This window comes from Tribolium castaneum, chromosome 8, assembly GCF_031307605.1.
Source record: "Tribolium castaneum strain GA2 chromosome 8, icTriCast1.1, whole genome shotgun sequence".
In the NCBI taxonomy this organism is placed as follows: Eukaryota; Metazoa; Arthropoda; class Insecta; order Coleoptera; family Tenebrionidae; genus Tribolium; species Tribolium castaneum.
The window spans coordinates 13,665,797-13,690,309 of record NC_087401.1 but is presented as its reverse complement, the minus strand read 5'-3'; the positions used below and the strand labels follow the sequence as shown (position 1 = coordinate 13,690,309).

General features: G+C 30.5%; 1 protein-coding gene and 1 non-coding gene across 8 annotated transcripts in view; both read left to right on the top strand.

The window, feature by feature from the left end:
* The first annotated feature begins 1 nt into the window (after position 1).
* LOC103313410 (uncharacterized) lies at positions 2 to 1,587 on the top strand. The gene is made up of 2 exons (XR_010335265.1): positions 2 to 1,095; positions 1,143 to 1,587. It is a non-coding gene; the product is annotated as an uncharacterized LOC103313410 (transcript).
* Positions 1,588 to 3,000: 1,413 nt separating this feature from the next.
* The window catches only part of tweek, a 49,493-nt gene continuing 27,980 nt past the window's right edge, over positions 3,001 to 24,513 (top strand). For all 7 annotated transcript variants that reach the window (XM_015980936.2, XM_015980933.2, XM_015980938.2 and 4 more), the window contains exons 1-9: positions 3,001 to 3,587; positions 3,633 to 4,036; positions 6,198 to 6,638; positions 8,553 to 10,088; positions 12,872 to 13,515; positions 13,569 to 13,877; positions 17,292 to 18,692; positions 21,374 to 21,602; positions 21,659 to 22,165. In XM_015980936.2, the coding sequence (XP_015836422.1) occupies positions 3,338 to 3,587; positions 3,633 to 4,036; positions 6,198 to 6,638; positions 8,553 to 10,088; positions 12,872 to 13,515; positions 13,569 to 13,877; positions 17,292 to 18,692; positions 21,374 to 21,602; positions 21,659 to 22,165 (5,721 nt within the window). In that variant the 5' untranslated portion in view covers positions 3,001 to 3,337. The remainder of the gene's footprint in view (positions 3,588 to 3,632; positions 4,037 to 6,197; positions 6,639 to 8,552; positions 10,089 to 12,871; positions 13,516 to 13,568; positions 13,878 to 17,291; positions 18,693 to 21,373; positions 21,603 to 21,658; positions 22,166 to 24,513) is intronic.

Below are 24,513 nucleotides of genomic sequence, written 5' to 3'. Positions count from 1 at the left end.
AAATTCGTTTTATTGTCCTGACAATCATCAAAAGAAAGAATGATAAAATAGCAGTGGCGTAGTTGAAACGTTCTAAATATTTTTATCTCGACTTGGTGTTTGATCGTCCTTGTTTAATCTTATCAAACATGGAAGTAGAAAATCTGATGAAATATTCAACGAAATTGAATCAGCTGGTTTGATAGTAAACAAGACTATAAACCTTCAAGTGCATCGACTCCTTAAAATAAAATGTTTAAAATAATGGTGATAAGTACGAAAATATTTTGTTTTCTTGGGAAATACTATTCTAATTTTTTTAATTTGTTTACGCAATCAATTGCACAAGTCCTTTCAAACTCGAAATATTTTGAAGAAAAAATTTTAAATTGCAGGGTTGAGTCTGATACTTGGTGAATACTTTTTTAATTTTAAAATTCTGCAAGACTTTTGCATTTTTGTGATCTAGATATGCTTCATATCGTTAAAATATTTTTTTAATGTATATTGGTAGTTATAAGAGTCTGTTCAAGACACACCAAAAAAAATGTAAAAACACCCTGATTTTCAAGGGTAAACAAAAAAGCAAAAAAAACGTTAAAACACCCCGATTTTCCAGGTAGTTAAAAAAAGTAAAAAATATCAAGCAAAACACCCCGATTTTCAAGGTAATCTAAAAAAAAGTAAATATTTCAAGCAAAATGACCCCAATTTTCAAGGACAAATAGAAAAATAGAAAATATTGCGAAAATGACCGGATTTTCAAGGGTAAATAAAAAGCAGTGATCCCCCTGAGGACACAGCACTTTTTAAGGTAATATTTTAAAAATAACATTTTTCAAAGATTTTACTCTGTTGTATTTGAATTTACCGCCGCGATTAAGTTGGTACTAGTTATATTGGCAAGCCTGATTACCTTGGAGCTTTTGACTTCCTGCCAATGCTCGTTCAGTTGCTTCAGTCCTGTGCAAGTCCTGTGGTTCAGTCTATGCATAGATCCTCCATTATCTATAATTCTATGCTGTGATTCTATCTTATCAGTCAACGTATAATAATCATTACCTGTTCTGTGATCATTACCTCAGCAGAAGATGGATGAGGAGAACAATGGTCAAAGTAAGTGTATGTGTAATTTGCTACTGTTATTTACAGTTAATTTACAGTTGCTAATTATCTCTTGGTGTGCCCAAGAGATTGCGAAGATCATACCAGTGTCCTTCAACTGTTCCGCAGACTCAAGCCACCTAATTGCCCTTTTATAGCGACCAGGGTCTGGAGTCGGGACACCCGAAAACAAAAATGCTGTATGTGGGGTGTGTTATATCAAAGTATTGATGAAACACCATATTTACAAGGCACACAAGCTAAAGAACTAAGAAAACAGTTGAATGCATGGAGACCAATAGGTGGAGAAATTGTAGATTATGAATTCTACCAAAATCAAGCCACCAATGAAAGTGGGTGGGTGTTCACATGGAGGAGGTTGGCGTGTACCCATCAACCCCATTTTCCTAAGCAAGACAATACTCGAACAGAGGAGCTCAAAATGTACATGTAGTGATAGTAAATAATTATGGTATTTTTTAATAAAAGTGTGGAATCCCTTAATTAGTATTTATGATGTACCTACTCACACATAAATAAAGAAATCAAGACTTAACTAATACATCAGTGCACAAAAAAAATTGCATGGTGCCGACAAACTTTTTATATAATTTTATCAAATAACCACCTAAAAAACGCACACTTATCGTTTTTATTACAGAATTCTGCATATCATTTTATTAATAGAGTCTGGATTCAAAAGCTGATAACATAACATGAAAACACACAAAGGATGTCCATACATATTATACGTAGAGAGCCCCTTCAGCACACACTCAATAATTTAAGGTAAAACACCCCGATTTTCAAGGATAAACTGAAAAGCGTTACCCTTCAGGACACAACTACTTTCAACAAATTTTAAGAATTCATACATATGTTTATGTGCTACTTCTGGTCTGGGGCTAATTTTGAGAGTATAATATCATTAATTTTTAGATGTAGTTCAAGTTCTTCGTTTTCTGTTAGATCAATTTTAGTTTCTTTGCCGTTTACTTGACAACAAAGATAAGGTTTACCGTTCTCTTTTAAAATTAAAGTTATTTTGTTATCCATTTATATTGAAAATTATTTAAGTTTATTTAGTAAAATCATAATTTTATCTATAATACTACATTTAATTCCAAAAATAGATAAATCAAATTTATACGATTTTGTCGTTTGCAAAAATTCATGATACTCGTAGTAATTATTGTCTTTAAAGAAATAAATTTTTCCATTAATATATCTAAAAGCTTTGTCAACATTAGAAGGAATACTAGAAAACAATTCAACTATCATTCCATGTTTCTTAGGTCTAAACAGGCATTCATCAAATTCTATAAACATTGTGTTGTCACAAAATATATAAAAATAAAATAAAATAAAATAAAAATTTGAAAAAGCTCTTAGATGATAGAAACACTTTTAACTGTTCCCCAAATTTCAAGGTTTTCTGTTAAACCGTTCTGAAAATATTTAACTGTATCCATACTTTTTAGCGACTATGTATAAATATATAATATATAATAATAAAACTAATTTTCAGAGTACTTTAGATTTTTTGTTATACGGAAGTGTACTGCTAGCTGCTTAAAACAGTGCATTGCTGGTTGCATAAAGTACTGTTTTTATGCTTGTTCTTGATTAAAAAAATAGTACACTTAAGCAGAGCTTAAATTAAGTCATATCAGAGCCAACTGCTTTTCCGCCTTTGAAATTCAATTATTTTGAAAAATGTTTTAATAAGTTAGCTGAAAAATTATTAAATTGAAAAAAAAAGATATTGTTTTTGCTTATTTCGAAAAAAGGTCAGTTTTTTTGCGACGTTTTTTGGAACTTTTATCAGGCTTGTATCCAGAAATGAAATGACATTACAAAATTTCGTAAAAAATGAACGAATTCGGTCAACAGTGGCATTACTACAACGAAGCTATAGCCACTTCCAACAAGTGCCAATATCCTATGAACGGCTAATCGTGCTGAATTCAAAAATTTCGAAATTGGGCCACAAAACCAAACATTCGGTGCATTTTTTATCATTATCCTTATCACAAGCGCTTCCAAGAAATGTGAACTAGTGATAAGTGGCTTCAATTTTGATAAGAAACACAAATCTGGCATTTTTTTTTATCGTTGGCGGCCCTGGCCAGACCCCGCCCCTTCAGCTGTGCACTTGTCAAAGTGACAGTTTTTCTGCCGCCATTTGAAAACAACACACCAAGTGCATAAAAATGGGTTAAAAAGCTAGAAATTCGTGTTTTTTTTCGGCGAAATGGAGTCGGATCCGTTTCTAAACGGCACGTTCGACGAGCCTGAAACGTCAAAATGGAACGCCAACTCGTCCACTTTTGGAAATCTCGACGACATAAAAATGGATTCGAACTTTGCTATGTTATTGTGCAGTTTGCTGTTCGCAGTCGGATGGGTGATTTATATAACGTATTATAACTCGCGACTGGTCGCCTTCATCATTACGAAGATAATGAACCGGTTCTTCATCAGCGAGGGATACTTTAAAATCGGTTTGTGGGCGATGGTTTGTGTGGTTGTTTGAGGGCTGCTTTTAGGGTCTCTCTCCCTCAATGCTCTCTCGGGGAAAATCATGTTTCGGGACGTGGTTTACATCACTTACGACTACACGATACGGGTCCAGGATGGGTATTTGATTTTTCGCTGGTGGAGGTCTTACGTCCCAAAGGACGTAAGTGAGGATTTATCGCACTCTGATACGAGACTTTCCGTCATGTTGAACGGTTTTGAGCTGCATGTGTACAACAGATCGCAGCTTTATGCAAATCTAGAGCGGATTTTCGGGATTGGGACCAACATTATTCCGAATTATGATAATAAAACCACGGAGAATTTGACGAATTCGGAGAGTAATGTCGATAATAGGAAGCAGAGACCGGAGGCTGCGATGGCAAGGACTTGGCGTGACTTAATTCCAGTCATTAAAATCGACGTGTCGTCGGTGAGTTAGACTTTGATTTATTTGAACATTTATGGACGGTTTTATCGCTAAACATGCAGTTAAGTTGTTTACACGCTCAAGGCTGTGTGAAATGTATTGGCAACACTGTGATATGTATGGAGAACTATAGATTAGGAGACGAAACGAGGCACAAAATCGCACGTAAAGATCTAGTACGGCAGAATAAAAATGAGGGCCCTTTGAACGCCAAATTATCTAAAAAAAAAATACAGGAATGTTGAGCTGTATCTCTAAACTGTTGAGTTTATCTAAACTGTTGAGCAGTTTAGATTTTTTTTAACTCGGAATGTATTTTTAACGTTAAATTTTAAATTAACTTTACAAACAAACCAAAAATCTAATCTATATTTAATAAATAAAAATACAATTTTAGAATGTAATTTTAGATTGGTTACCTTACAATTTTTTGTATTTCTTTTAAAGGGGAGTTGAACTTTAAAAATGCAGTGTTTTTTTTATTTATTCGATATACCGAGTGTAGTATAAAACATAAACATTTTTAGAATTAAAATCAGAATATTTGGGCTTTTGGACAAAAAGGATGAAAAAACTTACACAATAGAAATTGGGAATGGTGTATAAATTTAACAAATAAAATAATGCAGTACCTACGCCAAGAATAAAATAGAGTTGTCTGCAAGTTAAAAAAAATTTTTATATTCATTCTATATTTCGCAGAATATTTATCAAGATGACCACGTTAAATTCACGTTTCCAAAAAAAAATTGTGTTACTTATCTTCAATACAGTATTTATAAATAACATTTTTCTATTTTTAAATAAATGGAATTTATAAAAAGATGTATTTATTTTTAACATAGGTATTACCTAATCAAAATAATCAAAATCTGCTTCACTACTTGTTTTAAAGCCGGTATAATTATCTTTATTTTAGGAAAATGTTCTGTAATATGTTAATAACATTAATGGCACAAGAAGGAATTACTTTTCTCTTATTTTTTCTGGAGCTACCTAGGAATTCATTGAACAGTATAATTATAAATGATTTGTAAGCTATATGTCATCACACTTTGTTAGTTTTTATCAAAATATTTTTTTCTTAAAGCAACATGAGGGTTGCTAAAAAGTATGGATACAGTTAAATATTATAAAAACTCTTCATCAAAACTTATTGAAATGTGGTATATGCTTAAGAGTAAATAAATTGTATCGTTTCAGATGTTTATTAAATTTCTAACTCCATTTGTTTTTCAGATACAAGGCTAACTTGATTTTTTTTAAATAGCAACAAGGGTCAAATTTAATATTTTTGAGAATAGCATTTTTTTCTGAGTTCTATGGTATAACACATGCATACCTTAATTTAAACGAAACTTTAAAAAAAATCGAAGATTTTGAAAAATGTAAAATTTTATTAGAGAAATGTTGTCTTTATCTATCGTTAGCTCATTAACTAAAAAATAAGTAAAAGTTAAAAATAATTGTTAAAATAACACTTTTAACTGAAAAAAACACGTTTTGATAAAGAAATTTTAAACACGGAATACTTGATTTTTATGCTACAAACGATGTTCAAACTGATTTCCACTAACTTCTTGGCTTTCTATCTCCATGATAAACCAACATGCGATTTTTTTTCGCTCAGTTTTACTTAAATGTACCATTATTAAACTAATTATTGCACCCAAGTTTAATTTTTGGCTAATATACAAGTGACAGATATCGTTAATAACAGTATTTTCAAAGCTAACTTAGTTTTACTATTCCAGAAAATTTTTGAATTTTTATTTTTTTACATTTTAATAAAAGTAAAGGTGGGTATCATGTTACATCATTGAATTCAGAAAAAAATGCTATTTTAAAAATGATTGAATTTGACCCTTCGTGCCATTAAAAAAAATCATGTTAGCCTTGAATTTTCGAAATAAATGACGATAAAAATTTGAAAAAGCTCTCAGATGATAGAATTTAAACACTTAACTGTTCCCCAAATTTGAAGGTTTTCTGTTAAACCGTTCTGAAAATATTTAACTGTATCAGTACTTTTTAGCCATAGTATTGCCATTTTTTGGGGACGTTTGATTTGTACTTCGTTTCGTATCCTAACACATAGTAATCCGTAGTTTTACATTTACATTTGATAGTCGTCAGGATTACCAATTGCGGTATTTTTTTTAAGAGCCGCCTTGTTTTTGGCAATCGCCTGGTCCCCACAACCCTCAGTATAACCTTTGAAGAGTCCCACTTTGTCTACTCGACCAAGCCGGCCGTTTGCACTCTTGATCGTTTTATGCATTTTGTCAAATGCAAGGCTGAAAATGTCCGCGTTATGCTTGCCCCCAGTCTTAAATACACGGGAATGCTTGATGAGCCCCCACGTTATATGGGCGAAGGCTTTGTTCTTATGTCCACAAATGACCTAGAGCTTTACTTTTACATGGATGAGCCCGGTCTAGTGCCGGAAGAACCAGTTTTGGTCACTTTAGCCAATGGAGATATTGTTGAATCGAGTCCTCCACAATGGGGGGTTGATATAAAGTGTGGCAAAGGAACGGATTTTAGTTATGGGCCGTGGGCGGACCGACAACGCGAACATTTGTTCAAGTTTTTCTATCCGCAGGTAAGTTAAAATCTGTTCAGTTTTATAATACTAGCAGGAATTTTTATTTTGTCAAGTTGAAATGCTCTCAAAACTGTCAAGTTTGTCACATGACATTGTCAAAGTCAATGAACGAATATATCGGCAAAGAGAAAATAATAAAAAAATATATAATAACGTTTTATGTAAATGTAATAAATAATAATATTGGAGAAAGAATAACTATTAAAGACTAAAAGAAAATTACCAAACGAACAACAATAAAAGTGTCCTATTAGACAAAATAGAGTTAACCATATTATAAGTGCCATCAAATATTAAAAATAAAGATCAAGTTTTTGCCAATTTATTTCTCCAATTATTTTTTTTCTCCAAACTACATCCATTATTTTGATTTTTTTAAGCAATTTGTATTACTAGATTCAAGACGATGTTAAAAAAATTGCTAGACAATAATTTATAATCGGTAATAGAAATATCTCACAGGTAGTTTTTTTTCGTAATTTTATCAATAAATGGACTACAAAGAAAAAAAGCTGGAAAGAAAATTAAAAATTGTCTGCATTTTGTAAATAATAAATGAGAAGTTGATTTAAAGACGAATGAAAATTTGTCTGATTTTATTAATATTGTTTTTTTTGTGGGTAACTCGCATATGCTCGTTGCATAACGACAGCCCTCGAACTTTAAGCTTGTGTTTTCGCACTCGTATTTTTAAATGCGAGAATATTTTTTTTATTTTTGCATATTTTTTTTCTCTTATGAATTAAAAAAGCTACTTTCTCTCTTTTAATTTCAGATTTTCAAATGTTTTCCCAGTTAACTTAGTTTGTTAATTTTTTTCTAATAAGTTTGTTAATGTTTTCTTTTGTTTAGTTTTCTAAAGTTGTTTGGCAAATAATTTAATAATTTTGTAATATTTTGTGATCGCAAAAAATGTCTGCATTTAAAGTTCCAGCGGCATATTAATCATATTTGTAATATTGCAGGTTTCTGTAGTTGTGTGGAGTAAGGATATTAAAAAAAATATATTAAAACAACAAAACAACCAAAACAAGATAAGATTTTTTTATTGGTCCATTAAATTTCTTTGCAATTTTTGTAATTCAAAAATAATAAATCTTGTCATTTGATACAAAAAATGCTCTAGTAATAAGAGACACTTAAAAAAATTCAAATAATGCAAAAAAATTGATCTAATTTAGGACAGTTTCCGAATAAATTAGTTTTTTGTAATTCCAAGAAGTAAAATTCGGGAAATTCAAAATTAAGCAAAAATCTAATTTCGAAAGTAATTCCACATTCACACATACTTAGGAGAGTCAAAGAAATGTGAAAAAGTTGTCAAATCCAAAATTAATTTTGAGAAAATTCCAGGAAAATTTTCAAAAATTTAAAAATTGATACTTTGTAAAGAAACATTTATTTTTATTGAAATAATCGTTTTTGTTCTATTTTTATTTGGAATTCTTTCCTGTTTATTATAAAAACTAAATTATTAAAATTTCCAATGTAATTTATGAAACTCGATATAAATAGTTGTTCACGGATGCTTTAAAAAGTGAAAAAATATTCCAAATTTGACAAATTTGGAACCATTTTTGAACATAGTTACAGTTTTCTTTAATTTAAAATTATAAAATTATTGAAAAAAATGCTAAAATTGGACGTTTTTAAAAACAATCAGACCACGAGACCACGATTTTAACTTAACTAATCAATTTTTTTTTAATTTTTTGTTTTTTATAACCAACTAATTCCAAAATTATAAATGTAAAAATGCCATTTATTAATTTGACACGAAAAATGTTCCAATAGCGTTCAGAGAAACTTAAATTCGAAATAATGTAAAAGTTTATTGAAAAAATTACAGGTTTCTGTAATTCTTAAAATAAATAATACCAAAGTTGTGTCTAACTAAATGTTTAAATTTAGGATTACCTCCCAATGGAAGTGACAAAAATGCCAAAACCGGGCGAAAAACGCCAAATGCAATCATTTGATGTGCGCCTTTTGATGCAAAACGACGCCACCATTGATATTCTCTTCACCAAAGACAAGGAAACCAACGCCGTTCACATCAACGTAGGCGCTGGCAGCTACCTCGAAATCACCCTACCATGGATCACACTTCAAGATGGCTACTCGACCAAAATCACCGGCCAGTTACTCCATCTTGAAGCGACAACCAGTCTACAATTCCGCGATTTCGTCGAAAGTGAAACTTTAGAATTTTGCCTTTTGTGTCACTATCCACTCGTTTGGAACGACCACCAACTCTGGGAAATTAACCTAACTGGTTGTAAAGCCACCGTAAAGTTGATTTTTGCCCACAAGTGGTTCTTCCAAGACTTGATTAACGACTGGGCGTCGAAACAAATGCCCGATTTGATGCATTTTGTTCCGTATACTTGGCGTTTTGGCCTGACTTTGAAACACTGCGAGTTGATCACACTAGTGAATCAATACAATTGGATTGATTGTAGTAGTGTTGGGCAAAAGAACCGTTTGGAAAACACACAGTTGGCGTTGTGTGCGCATTTTTTGCACATGTCATTTGATTTGCCCTTCGATGAGTTTCTACCCGAGACCGTTCCGTTGAACTTCAGTATACAGGGTGAAAGTATAGACTTGAGTTTGTTTATTCCTGAATTTCACACGAGTCGTAACGTTGTCCAAGCGCTGGAAAAACACGCCAAAGTTCTATCGAAAGATGGCAGCACCACCACCAAGAAGGCTGAGATCATACCAAAATGGCGGAACGAATGTCAAAATGGTTGGGTGGACTTTTGGTGGGTGCCAATCGGCGCGATTAACATTGTCTACACTTACCACCCGTGCCCACCCCTTGGTACCACCCCCCAGGCCGATATTTCCACCCCCGTTAAGGAGGAGATCCTCCTATCGCCCATGCGCTTCCCCCACCACCGCAAGTCGCGGAAACGCTCACCAGAGGGCGTCCAGAAATTCGACCCTACGTCACTCAAGGCAGACACTGTTAGTGTTGAACTTGAAATTGGGCCCTCGGTTTTGCTGCTGTACGGTACAGCGTTGAAGAATTTCATGAATTTTAAGGAAAATATCTTCGGGGAGGATCAGTCGTTTACCGATATGCAACAAGCGAGTTCGGGGGAAGGCCCCAATGATTTGAAATCGGACGATAGTTCGGCCAATATTCCGCTTGAGTTGCGTGAAGATTTCGATCATAGGAATTATAGGCCGTTGGAGGTTGATGTGTCGATTATTGCGCATGATGTGCAAGCGCATTTATTGAAGAATTGTACCGAGAAGGATCCACCGTGTCCGATTATTTTGATTGAGAGAGTGGGCTTTGAAATGAAGAAGAGGTACGATCAGACTGAGTTGCAGTTGTTAGTGAGTCCGTCCGTGCTTCTAGTTTCGGATAATATTAATCGGGCGGCGAAAGACAAACATTTGAATAAGGGGAAATTGACACTGTCGTCATTACAGGTAACTGTTTTTTTTAAATTTTTAATTTGTTGGAAACTGTTGATTGACTCAATAAATGGACCCCTTGTGCTTAGAATTATGAAAAAATTAAAAAATCGAGTGAAATTGAGTCGTTTCCGAAAACAAATTACAGGTTTCTGTAATTCCGAATTATCGGAAAACACGTCTAAAGAAATTTTTTTATAGAAACAGGCTATGTTTTTGTTCAAATAAACAAAATTAATTTTTTTTGCAGTTTTTGTAACACTAAAAATAATAAACGTTCGATTTTTTTTATTAATTTTTCACAAAAAATTCTTTAATTGCGCAAAGAAACAGTGCAAAAATCTACTAAACTTAGGGCAGAATCGATGTCTTTTTGAGAAAAGGACTTGTTTTGAATTTTATTAATAAAAAATACCAGTTTTTGAAAGTCATTTATTAGTAATAGACTTGAAATACCTTAAAACTGTGCTAAATGGAATTATCTGAAACACATTTTGAAAAAAAATTAAGTTCCGATAATTTAAAATAGTAGAAGATGCCAAAAATCGATACTTTTTAAGGGAATATTAAAAGTATATAAACTATTTTTAAATAATCAATTTTTATTGTATTTTATTAATTTGACGAAAAAATTCATAATTTGAGTTCACAGAGATTAAAAATGAAAAAATAAAAATTTGGACAAATATGGAATCATTTCCGAAAAAAATTACAGGTTTCTATAAATAATAAGATGTGTAAAATTATCGAAAAAAAAGTTGTTTAACTATAGTATAGACCATATTTTTGATCGAATAAGCAAAATATTGTTTTCTACCGCTTTAATACTAAGTTTTTTTTGCCATTTTTGTAATTCTAAAATAATAAATGCTGTGATAAATGTGTTATTTACTAATTTGACATAAAAAAAATCAGTTGTTTCGCTAGAAGGCACTTAAAATATTTGAAATAATGCAACAAATCTACTAGATTTAGGACAAATTTAGAAGATATTACAGGTTTCTTTAATTCCAAAATGTAAAATAAATGCAAATAATCGATGATTTTTTGAGAAATGGACATTGTTTTTAATTTTCAATAAGAAAAAATTACGAGTTAGAAATAGACTTTTATAATTTAATATTTTGATTTTGATTAATTTTGACTGAAGACCTATTGAAGTAAAGTTTTTAATTGTAATTTTTAAATTATCAAAATTTCTAATGTAATTTATTTTTATTAAAAAATAAAACAATTTGGGCTCACTTATTTAAAAATGAAAAACTTGAAATTTGGACAAACTTGGAATCATTTCTGAAAAACATCACAGGTTTTTGTAATTTTTAAGAGTAACATAAAAAAATGCTAAATTTCGACATTCTTTAAAGGAACAGACCGTGTTTTTAATTTAAATAAACAATTTAATGTTTTTTTACTTTTTTACTAAGTTCCTTTGTAGTTTTATTTTTTTCTGAACAACTCATTCTGAAATAAAAAAATGTTCTTATGTGAATTATTATTTTAAATAAAAAAATTTTTCATTCGCGCTTAAAATAAGTGAAGAAACGTAAGAAAAACTATCAAATTAAGGACAAATTTGAGGAAATCACACGAAAAATTGGTCAAATCTAAAATATTTTTCAAATTACTATCAACATTTTCAATGTAATTTATCAACTTGTTACAAAAAACTTAATAATTTGGTCTCAAACATGCCTTGAACTTTTAAAAAGAAAAAAGTCTAGAAAAATTTGGAATCGTTTCTTGAAACAAGTTATAGGTTTTGTAATTTTAATTAATACAAATTTACAAAAATGCAAAAATTTTGGCACTTAATGTTTTTTTCATCATTTTACTAAGTTTGTTTGAAATTTTTGGTTTTTGTGAACCACTAATTCTAAAAAAAATGTTCTTATGTGAATTATTAATCTGACACAAAAAAAATTTATTCGCGCTGAGATTTATTCTTAAAAAAAATTAAAACAACGTAAAAAATTGATCAAATATGAGACAAATTTCGAAGAAATTACAGTTCTCTGTAATCCCAAGAAGCAAAGTTTTTGAAATAAATCATCTATAAAGTAAAATAATGCAAATATTCGCTGACTTTTTGAGAAAAAGCTAAAATTCATTGTTCTTTAGATAAATAGATTTAATATTTTTTCTTTCATTTTACTAAGTTTTTTTTTGTAATTTTAACTAATTCTGAAATAAAAAGCGTTCTTTCGTGAATTATTAATTTGACAAAAAATTTTGTATTTGCGCTAAGACATGTTTAAAAAATAAAACAACGCAAAAAATTGATCCAATCTAAGACAAATTTCGAAGAAATTACAGTTTTCTTTAATCCCAAGAAGTAAAATGTTTGTAATAAATACTTTTTCTACAAAAAGTAAGTTCTAAATGCGAAAAATCGGTTAAATCGGGAAAACATTTTGAAAAAATATGACAAAGTTTTTCTACAATTTCAAATAAGTAGAGAAATATTTGAAAGAAACAATTGCTGGTTTTAGAAACAGACATATTTTTAATTTTAATCAGTAAAGACCTATTAATTTGACACGGAAATAACAGAGATATATAAAAAATGGGAAAAAAAATGGTCTTAACTTAAACAGTTGTAGAAAAAATTTAGTGTTCCGTACTTTGAAATAATAAAAAACACCGTTTTTTTTTTAAATTAAAAAAAAAATATACAGGTTTCTGTAATTGTGAAACGTAAAATTCCTGAAATATATGCAAAAAATCGAGGTTTCTTGAAAAAAACACATCTTGTTTTGTTAAAATAAACAAAATTCAGTTGTTTTTTTTTGTCGTAGCTTCGAGGCCACGCGATGTTTTCAAACGTTGGCCAATCCCTCGATCAAGACACCATCGAGTATGCTTGGTTGGTCGAAGTCCAAATGGGCAAACTAAGCGGTAAATTAACCTCACCCCAATTATACTCAGTCCTTGCAACCCTCGAAACCCTCATCCTTCTACTAATGGACACCGAAAACGAACTCAACTCACCGAAAGTTGACGCTCTACTAACACGTCCAGTCACGACGAAAAAAAATACAGTTTCTAGTCAAAACGTTCACGTCCAACAAGTGCAACAAGCCATCCAACAACTCCTCCAACCGAAAAGTAACGCTTCGAATAAGAACACCGTTCCGAAAACCAACAAAAAGAAAATCGACGAAGACAAAAAAGGCTCAGTTCGAAGCGCAATAAACGAAGACAACGGTCTAGACAATCAAAATGCGCACAAATTGAAATACAAACTGTGTCGGGTGGCTGTGGACGCCGTTGATTTCTGGTTGGTTGAAAGTGGGGTTGCACTGCAATTGTGGGTGTCGCCGATCAGGTTGGCCAATTGCAACCTGCACGGGAAACAAGTGAGTTCGGGGCTGAGTTGCATTGTTTACAGCATGTCGGTGCGGCAAATGGTTTGGCAAACGCAGAAATACAACCACAATAAGTGAGTTTTTTTTTATTTTGTTTTTTTTTGACAAGTGATTTTTTTTTTCACAGATCAAATTCAGACAACATGGATTTGTGGCTGGAAGTCGGTGCTGTTAATTTCGGTCCTTTGATTGTCGAATCGGCGATTTCGTCCGATATTAAGGAACAGAATTTGCACCAAACGCAGCAAAAGTTTCTAAGAACGCACGATGAACGGTGGAAGAAGTTGTGGTTTCTGTGGCCTGAATTGAATAAAACTAGTGGGAAGTGTGGTTGTACCGGGGGTTGCATGTTTTTCGGGACGAATCGGAACGGGACACGGTTTTTTAAACCGAGTCGGAAGGATCTAGAGGAGGGGATGAACGTGGCTGCCTTTCGGTAAGAATTAAATTTATTTTCCAAAGACTATACAAGAAAAAATATATTAGAGTAAGTAGTGTGCAAAAAAGGCGATAATTTAGTTATGCAAAAAAATCGATATCTGATAATTTATTTTGTTTTTTTAAGCGTTTAAATATCTTTTTATCAAGGCTGTCATTATGCTAAATTTTATTACAAAATAATCATAGTAGACAGGTTTTGCACATTGTTTTTGTGCAGTTGTCTTATTTTTTTTTCAATAACAGTCAGACATTGTCAAAGTAGGTAATTTTTCAAATTAAAACTTTTTGATTTTTTCTTAATTGGCTTGAAAAATTTATACTTTTTTTTTGGAAATTTGTTGTAATAAGGTATGTACTAATTTTCTGAAACGGCATTCATATGCCTTTTGTTGTTTTGGAAAATTAATAAATTGTGTTGGAAAATTCATTATTTTTTGTTGAAAACAATCATTTTGCAAAATTTTGTCAATGACGCTTCGAAAATGTACCAAATTAAGCCAAAAAATGGTGTTGAATTTTTTTTGAGGATTTATGCACGTTTCTGTAGTAATAACTAAGATTTTTTTAAATATATATTTTTCAAAACTGCCTGAAACAACTCCAGTTTACAAAATTTCACTTTTTGTTTGTTGTCGTAAATTTAACAGTTGATTCTATATACTGTTGGAATGTAGATTTAAAAAATCGATATCTGATAATTTATTTTTATTTTTTAACCGTTTAAATATTTTTTTATCAAGGCTCTCATTATGCTAAATTTTACAAAATAATCATAGTAGTCAGGTTTTGCACATCGTTTCAGTGCAATTGTCTTATTTTTTATAATGTTCAGACATTGTCAAAGTAGGCAATTTTTCAAATTAAAATTTTTGCTTTATGATTTTTTCTTAGTTGGCTTGAAAAGTCTATACTTTTTTTGGAAATTGTTGTAATAAGGTACTAATTTTCTGAAACGACATTCATATGATGCATTTATTTTGTTTTGTTGTTTTGGAAAATCACTAAATTGTGTTGGAAATTTAATTATTTTTTGTTAAAAACACAATTATTTTGCACAATTTTGTCAATGACGCTCCGAAAATGTACCAAATTAAGCCAAAAAATGGTGTTAAAAGTTTCCATTTTAGAGCTTATGAAAAGTGCGGAAAGTGCTAACATGTTATGTCACTTATTTGTAAAAAACTAGAGCTGTTAGAAAAAATTTGTTGGCAGTTTTGAAATTATCAGCTTCCAAAATAGTCATTGAACAACAATAAAAAAATCTGAGGCAACAGATATTCTATGAACTAGTATTATTGTTATTATTATTATTGTTAATTACAGAAACACAATTATTCCCCAATTTTTTTTTTGAGTATTTTGGCAATTTTTTGAGGTTGTTCGAAGGATTTTGATAAAATTGTTGAAAAATTGAACAAAATTAATCTTATTTTTTGCATATTTTGTTCAACTTTGTTTTCACTTTTGTACCAGCGACTAATATTTATTACCAGTTGTAAAAATAGGCGTAAAAATCACCAAAATTATTCTAAATTTTTTGTTGGTTTTGGCTCAAAATTTTATCAGTAAACCAAAAAACTATACATTTTAAGCACGTTTTAAAATTAAATAAGTACAGTTATTTTTTGGGAAAATCACAAAATTGATTTAAAAATGTCATTGATTTTGTCTTTATCGAACGTTCTACTATAATTTTATTTGATTTAGTCGAAGTTTGGTTAATAAGTGAGCCAAGAAATTTGTTTTTTTGTCTTGGAAAATCACTAAATTCGATTGACATTTTATTATTTTTGTTTTTTTTGGCTGTTTCAACACATTTGTTGTTAGAAACACAATTATTTCGTTAAATTTCGGTAAAAGCGCGCCGAAAATGTATCAAATTAAGCTAAAAATTATGACAAATGTGTCTTTTTGGAGTGTTTAAGTTTTGGAGTAAAAAGTAAGTTTTTACTCCAAAACTGACTGTCTTTTTTAAACATTTTAGTCTCATTTACAGTCAGAAATGTAATTATTTCACAAATTTTTAATAAAAACAAGCCAAAAATGACGAGGTTATGCCGAACATATTATTTTCACCAGTAAATATATACAAATTTTTTATTTAAAAATAAAAGTGTTTTAAATAATTTTGCTAAAATTGGTTCGAAATTATATTGAAACTGATTTTTTTTTTGCTTATTTGCTTCAGTGTTGTTCATTTTGGTACTAGAGACTTATTTATTGCCAGTTGTAAAAACAATTCGAAAAATTACAAAAATTAATTTAAATTCACAATTTTTAGTTGGTTTTTGTTCGAAATTAAAATAAATTTTGATACAAAAATTGTATAGTTTTTTAAGCACGTTTTAAACTAAATAATTTAATTTATTTCCTGATATGGAAAAATCACAAAGCGGTTCAAAAATGACATTGATTTTGTTTTTATTGAACATTTTAGTATAATTTTATACTTTGATTTGATTGATGCTTTTTTTTGTCACACGTTTATCGCTAGAAATATAATTATTTAATTTTTCTTTTACAGGGTGAGTCTATAGTGGGTTATTTCTGATTTTTTAATATGCAACCAATAATATCTGTAATACCCAATAATATCCAGCTGACCGAAAAGGTTTTGGAGTGTTTAAACACGTTTTTTGTCACAAAAAAAGTTTTTTTCGAACAGTTTTACCAAAAATGGCAGAAACATAACACATTATATTCCCCCTATTTTGGCTTTTTCGCTCGAATCAAGACAATAATTACATAATTTTTCGTCTTTTTCGAGCATTTTAGTTTCTTTTACAGTTAGAAACGTAATTGGTCCGCATTTTTTTTATTAAAACACGCCAAAAACGACAAGATTTAAGCAAAAATTTTATTTTTTTTTCTTTTTTTTTAGTACTAATTAAGCGAATTTCTGAAGTAAAAACGAATGTTTTTCCGAAGAATTTTATGAAAACTGTCTAAAAATTGCGAAAACAGATCGAAATTAATCTAATTTTTTGCGTATTTCGTTCGTCTCTGATCATGCCATGGAGGGAGAAACTTGTGGAGGGAACATAAGCGGAAACAGTTTCTCCCTTTATGGTTCATTCTTGTGCTAGGGATTTTGTTTTTCAAAATTGGTAATTTTCAAGAATTACAAGACTTGACTAATTTTACCCTAAGGAGTGACGAAACTAATTCTTAAACCATTTTATGACGGAATTTTTGTGCTAGAACGCCACTAATATGAACTTTACGTAATTTTTTTGCTATTTTATATTTTTTTATTCTTTCTACGCATTAATTTGAGCGATAACTTCAAAATATTGTATATTATTTGTTGAAGATAAGATAAATAAGGTGGCAAAACAGAACTAACGTGCTCTTTACTTCCTTAATCAAATAATTTAAATTTTCGCGTGATTAAGTTTTTTTTTTTCAGTGTCAACGAGCCGGGGAAAGACCCAGGCTACGGCCAGAGCATCCTCCACGAAAACATGCTAATATTCCGTACCCCACCATACATCGTCCAAGAAATCTCGCTCCAAGACACTCTACCTCGCAGCAAATCGCAACCCACGAGCACAAGCCCACGAATCGGCGACCCTGACACCATTAAAATAAGCCCAGTTGGTACAACCGAACGCGAACGTAAAATCAGTCGTCGATTCTCCTCAACTTCAATCCGCAGTTCAATAATGAAAGAAGTACCATACGCCCGCCTTGTCGAAACCTGCCCAATCCTCCCCTCAAAACTCGACAGTGATTCAAAACTACACACCGAAGTCGGAAAACTATCAGTAACAAACGACCCAGAACCACTTCCAAAAAACAGCATTTCCGACTCGAAACTAGCCGTTGATTATTTCAATGCTCCCAACGTTACAACAACCAAATCGTCCGAATCGCACCATTCGCTCGGCGAACGCATCAGCTCGGACGAAAAGTTGGCCATGGAGGTGCAACGCACCACGTCCATGTCCAGCGAGAACCAATCAGAAGCGTTCTTTTCCGCCGATGAAGACATAATCAATTCGCGCAGCTCAAGCTTGCGCAATTCCATTCTTTTGACGCGTCAGGACAGTAATAGTGTGCCACCGCAGCGTAAAAAATTCTCAAGTGAGCTTAGTATCGTGGCCGATCGGCCGTACAAAACCATACATGCGCCGAGTTCGGCGCCCGAAGGATGCAACACTCGGCTCCGGCTCGCGTCACATCGCAGCGACCACGAGATACATACGCCCGAACATCGCAGTATTGCCACCAATGGGCTTGTTACACCTCAGCGGTTACCAAACGTTCGAACGTTGAATGAAACTGATAGTCTTGGTGGGGAATCTTCAGATAGTTATAGTAGCACATCGTATGTTTCTGCAGTTGGTAGTCAGGAGGATTTTACGTTGGTGGACCTGCATATGCAAGTGAATCGGTTGATTATCGACTCGCCGATGCTTATGTCGAGTTATGTGACACATTTGAGTCAATGTAAATGTAAAAATTGGGGCGACCAATCAAAACATTCCGACCAGTTTTCGGTTCCACTGTTTGAGAAAAACGATGAGGGGAAATTGGTTTATGTGGGTGCGAGGTTTGTGCCGTGTATGGAGACGGCAAGTGAGGGAATCACCTCGTTGAAGATGGTGTCACGTGGTGAGGGGAGTAAGACACCAACGTCGCCATATGTACATGTTTGGGAGCAGGAAGATGGGGAGGATACAGCGTTTCAAGAGGAGGAGTTGTTGAGTAGTCAGACGGATGCTGGGTGTAGGACCATTGTTATTGTGAAATTGAAAGGGGATTTGGATGTGATGGTTAGTCCGTTGCTGTTGGAGTCGTTACAAAGGTAAATTACAGGAATCTGTAATCTTAATTGACAAGTTCTTGAAAAAATGCGGAATATTCGATTATTTTATCGTTACGTAAAGTCAAATCAATCGTATAACGATAATTTCAATAAAATGGGTGGGTTCTGTTTACAAAATTACAGGAATCTGTAATGCTTACTTCAAAATTTCGTACAAAGTGTGCTAGAAATGAATCAAATTAAGGCAAAAATGATGTTAAATTTGCTATTATAGAGTGTTTGAGCATGCTTTTGCTTCAAAAACTGAGTTTTTTTAAACAAATTTACTAAAAGTAGCTGATTAGCTACTTATTTTTCAAATTTTTTTTTATAAAATAAGCCTTTTTGAAATATTAAAGTTGAGTTTTGGGGTAAAAACAATGTTAAATTGCCTCAAAAATTTCGAAATAGGTAGAAATTGTTATTATTTTTTTAATTACTTTGTTCATCTTTGTTTATTTTCGTACCAGAGATTTAGTTTATTGTCAATTGTAAAAACAGCCTGAAAAGAACATAAACATTGACGTAATATTTATTTTATTGTTATTTTTTTTGTCTTTATCGAATATTTTAATATAATTTGAGTCGAAATTTGGTAAAAAAGAAGCGTCGAAAGTTCGATAATGAAAATCTTAGAAATAATTTTGTCTTGGAAAATCACTAAATTTACTTAAAAATTTCATTATTTTTGTTTTTTTTTGTTTGTTTCAACACGTTTGTCGTTAAAAGCACAATTATTTCGCACCATTTTATTAAAAACGCACCGAAAATGTATCAGATAAATTTAAAAATGATGTTAAATTTGTTTTTTTAAGCACGTTTTTTGTGGTAAAAACTTTTTTTTTAATTTGTTATTTTCGCAAGACAATAATTGCCAACAAGCCAAAAATGATAAAATTAAACCGAACATGTTACTTTTGTTTTGTTTTTTGAGTATTAAGCAATTTTTGAACTAAAAACAAAAGTTTTTTTTGAAGTATTTTCCTAAAATTGCCTGAAAAATCAGGAAATTTGATTTTTTTTTGTTTATTCTATCATTTTTTCATTTCATTTATTACCAGTTGTAAAATTTGCCCAAAAAATCACAAATAAACTAAATTGATATGTTTTAATAAACCCAAAAAAAAAACACATACTTTGATACAAAAATTTACAGTTTATTTTGTTAGATGTTAGAAAAATTGCCAAATCTTATCTTAAGTGACATTGATTTTGTCTTTAGCGAACGATTTAGTGTAATTTTACTATAAATGATAAGCCCAGAATTTTTTTATTGTTTTTTTTGAAAGTTACTAAATTTATTAGTAAATTTAGTTAGTTTTTGATCGAAAATTTGTCAAAAAATAATCCAAAAACTATAAATTTTGATACAAAAATTGTCTTACTTTTACTTTTTTTTTAAATAATTTACGGTTTATTTTGGAAAAATTACTAAATCGGATAAAAAATTACATTGATTTTGTCTTTATCGAACGTTTTAGTATGATTTTACTGAGTAAAAAAATAAACCAAGAAATTTCTAGAATTTTGTCTTGGAAAATCATTACAAATTTATTTAAAAATGTAATTATTTTTTCTCTTTTTAGTGTGTTTTAACACTTTAACTTTAACACTTTTAACATCAAAAATGATAACATTAAGTCGAACATGTTATTAACTACTTTGTTTTTTTTTTGAGTATTAAGCAAATTTCTGAGGTAAAAACAAAAATTTGGCTAAAATTGCCCAAAAAAAAACACGAAGCTGATTTAATTTTTTTTGCTTATTTCTTTCGACTCTGTTCTTTCACTTTTGTACCAAAATCTTATTTATTACCAGTTGTACAAACAGCCCAAAAAATCCCAAAAATATTAATATTTTTTTAGTTGGTTCTTGATTGAAATTTCGTAAGAAAATAAACCAAAAAACCATAGAATGTCAAGTTTACCGCTTTAAAACCTTTAAGCACGTTTTAAAAAAATATGGCACTAATTTTGTCTTTATCGAACGTTTTAGTATAATTTTGCTATAAATAATAATCCTACAGTTTATTTATTTTGTCTTGGAAAATCATTAAGTTTGATTGAAAATTTCATTATTTTTGCTTTTTTCTGTGCTTCAAGGAAACAATTATTTCCCAACATTTCATTAAAAAGTCACTAAAAATTTATCAGTTAAGCCAAAAATTGTGATAAATTTGTCTTTTTAAGAGTTTTTAGAGTAAAAACTAAGTTTTCTTTATTAAAACTGTCTTAAACAACACCAGATTATATTATTTTTGCTGTTTCGTTCGAAATCAAGACAATAATTAACATAATTTTTCGTCTTCTTCGACCATTTCAGTTCGTTTCACAGTCAGAAACGTAATTATTTAGCAAATTTTCCAACAAAACGACAAGATTAAGCCGAAGATTTTATTACCTTTGCCTTTTTCGTCACTATTTTAGCAAATTTTATATGTAGTAACAAAGTTTTTTCGAGTTTTTATTTAATATTATTGAAAAATCACAAAATTAGATCGAAATCTTTGTGTTTTTATTTTTGTACCAGAGACTTTTTTGTTACAAACGTTTGGTAAAATAAGTCAAGAAATCAATAAACTAGCTCAGAAGTAGTGGTTTTGTTCGAAAAAATCACTAAATTCAATTGAAAATTACAAATTATGTGTGATACAATTACAGGAATCTGTAATTTTTTGGCAGGTATGTCGACGCCCTCACCCCAATTGTGGCCAACTTGCACCCCCTCACAGTCATCAATCATTTGCATACGTCATGTGTTGGCCAAGTCGAAGCTGCAAATATTCTCAAAACAACGGAAAACATTGCAAAATTATGCCAAACTCCGACAGGAGACGAAGGCCCCATCTCTGAAGGGATTTACGAAGAAACGGTCAAGACCCAACTACAAGCCGCAATCTATCTACCAAAAGTAACAAAAAAAACACATTTATTTTCTTTCCATTTGAATTATTTCTCCAATTCTAGGTTAATGTAACTTTATTACAAGTTTCAATAGTTGAAGAAATCATCTCATTTTCGGCCCTCGATAACATGAAAGACCTGACTTGTGTTTCGCTTTTTTCTGTCTGTTTCGATAATGTTACAGCGAAGTTACACTGTGATAAACAAGCGCGTGAGGTGCTTCAGCGTTTTCATCGACCTGCAGTTGTCCAAACTGGTAGTAAAAAAGGGGCGAATAAAGCTAAGATTTTGTTGGGGCTTCAGACGAATACTAACGCTGATATAATACAAGGTGAACCTGTTTTTATCGAAAGTTGCGAAAAACAACAGCAACAATTGGTGGTGTGTCTCAATGTTGGTAAAGCGCATGCGCAGTTGAGACGTTTGAGAAATGAGAGTTCGATACTAGACGATGCGATTATTACGGCGATACCGAATTATAAATCGAAGGTTTTGTTTACGCCAGCTAAAGTGGGGCCGCAGTATCGGGGGTTGGAGTATTATCTACAACCGTCGCAGAGTGACAATAATGTAAGTTTATTATTAAAAAAAATTCGTAAAGTTTTAAAAAATTTCGAATTATTTTTTGGTCATAATAAGCCAGAAAAATATTACTATGTATGGTTAGAAATGGTGTTTTTTGTAGGAAATGCACTTATTCTATCTCTTGATTTTATAAAACAACGAAAAATCACAAAATCGGGTTGTTTAAGTATTACTTAAGCGTTTTCCCTAAAAATTTTGTTAAAAATATGTTACCTTTTTTAATATTTAACGTTGAAATATTTTTTTTTTGGAAAAAATTTGCTAAAATTGGCTAAAGATCACAAAGTTACATAGAAATGGAACACAATTTTAGGTTGTTTTGCTTTATTTTTAAATCAAGAATTTTTTTATTGCCTCTATTGCTTCTAAAAACACATCTAAAAAATCAAAAAACTTATAGAAATGCATGTTTTGTTTGTTTTTGATCGAAATTTTGTAAAAAAATTAAGCGAAAACCACAAAATTTGATAGAAAATTGTGTTAATTTTACAAATATTCGAGCATGTTTAAAATTACATTTATAAGTTTTTTTTTGTGAGATTTTGTTGAAGAAGAGTGAAGAATCACCAAATCGAATGAAAAATGACATTGAGTTTGTCTTTTTTGAGCGTTTTATTATAATTTTTTTAGTTGGAAACACGTTTTTTTTCTGAACTTTATTCAAAAATTTTGTAAATTCGTTGAAAAAAATGTAGGTTTTCTTTTGAAAAAACATGAATTTAGTTGGAAATTATATTATTTTTGCTTTTTTGCATTAAAATCACAATTATTTTGCAATATTTGTTGTTATATACAAACCAAATTATATGTCAAATTTTGTCAAAAATTATGTTAAGATTGCGATTTTAGGCAAATTTTTGAAATAAAGACTAAGTTTTTTTTTTCAAAAATATTACCAAAACTGTCTAAAAACGGGGAAAAATATTTTTGCTGTTATGTCACTTTTGAACAGGAGATTTATAGATTTTAAATTATAATACTTTGAAAAATCACAAAAAATAAAGAATAAAGCCGAAAATATTATTGTTTTTTTTTTAGTATTTAAGCAATTTTTTAACGCAAATACTAGTTTTTCTCGAAAAAAATTCTTAAAATTGCCGAAAATCACGAAATGACGTTAACTGAATTAATTTTTATCTTCTAAAAACATCAAAAAGTAATAAAAAAATCAAACTAAATTGATTATTTCACTGGATTTTTAGTTTTTTTTATCGAAATTTATATTATTGTCAAAACTTGATGAAAAACTGAAAAAAAACATACATTTTTTTATCTCTTTGACCCAAAATTTCAGTTTTGAACTTGAAATATATTTTAAATTAAAATCATCTGGAAAAATCAAAAAAAAATTTTTAAAAAATGGTCGAAAAGTCGAAAAAATCCTCTGTGAAATTTCGTAATTTTGAATTTTTTTTAATATTTAAACAAGTTTTTGACGTTAAAATTTTGTTTTTTCTCGTAAAATTTTGCAAAAATAATTATGAGCATAACGAAATTAGATCGTTCATTTCTTATTTACAAGATCTTGTAAATAAATCACCTCGAAAAATAAATAAATAAATCAATCTATATTGGTATTTTCTCTTGGTTTTGCTCAAAATTTCGTCAAAAATAAATGGAAATATTTTACAATTTGGTGTAAAAAATGTGGTTTTACGTTTCTCTTACCTAAAAATTTTGAAATTTTTTGTGAGTTTAAAAAAAATCATTAATTTAAACAATTTCAAGCATTTAAGCATGTTTTTTTTTCTTTGAATTTTAAACATTTTTAAACCAGAGGATTAGTGCTATTGCTATATTTAGTAAAAAATAACGCTTAAAAATTCTCAACAAAAATTCACAAAATTTTGTTAAAACAAGCCGGAAATAACAATGTTAAGCTGAACAAGACTAAACTAACCCGAACATTTTGTTACTTTTTTGCCTGTTGAGTACTTATTTTTTTTTTTTCGAAAAATTTTGCTAAATTAGCTCGAAAAATCACGACGAAATTGCTTATTTCATTCGACTATGTTGTTCATTTTAACGAGCCCATAACCAGAGATTTATTTATTGCTAGATCTTTCAAAAAAAAAAAAATAAATAATGAAAATAAAAATCGATTGAAATTATTGTTTTGTTTCTCTAAATTAGTTTTTGATCGAAATTTCCTCAAAAAATAAGGCGAATAATAAAAAAATTTTAGAAAATTATGCGTCATTTTTTTCAACGATATTTTCAGTTTTCTTCGCCAAATTTTGCAAAAACAGATTTATTTGCTAATTGTTTTTTTTTCTTTTGACTTTAAACTTTCTTCAATTAGAGGACTAATGTTATTCCTAGATCTTGTAAAA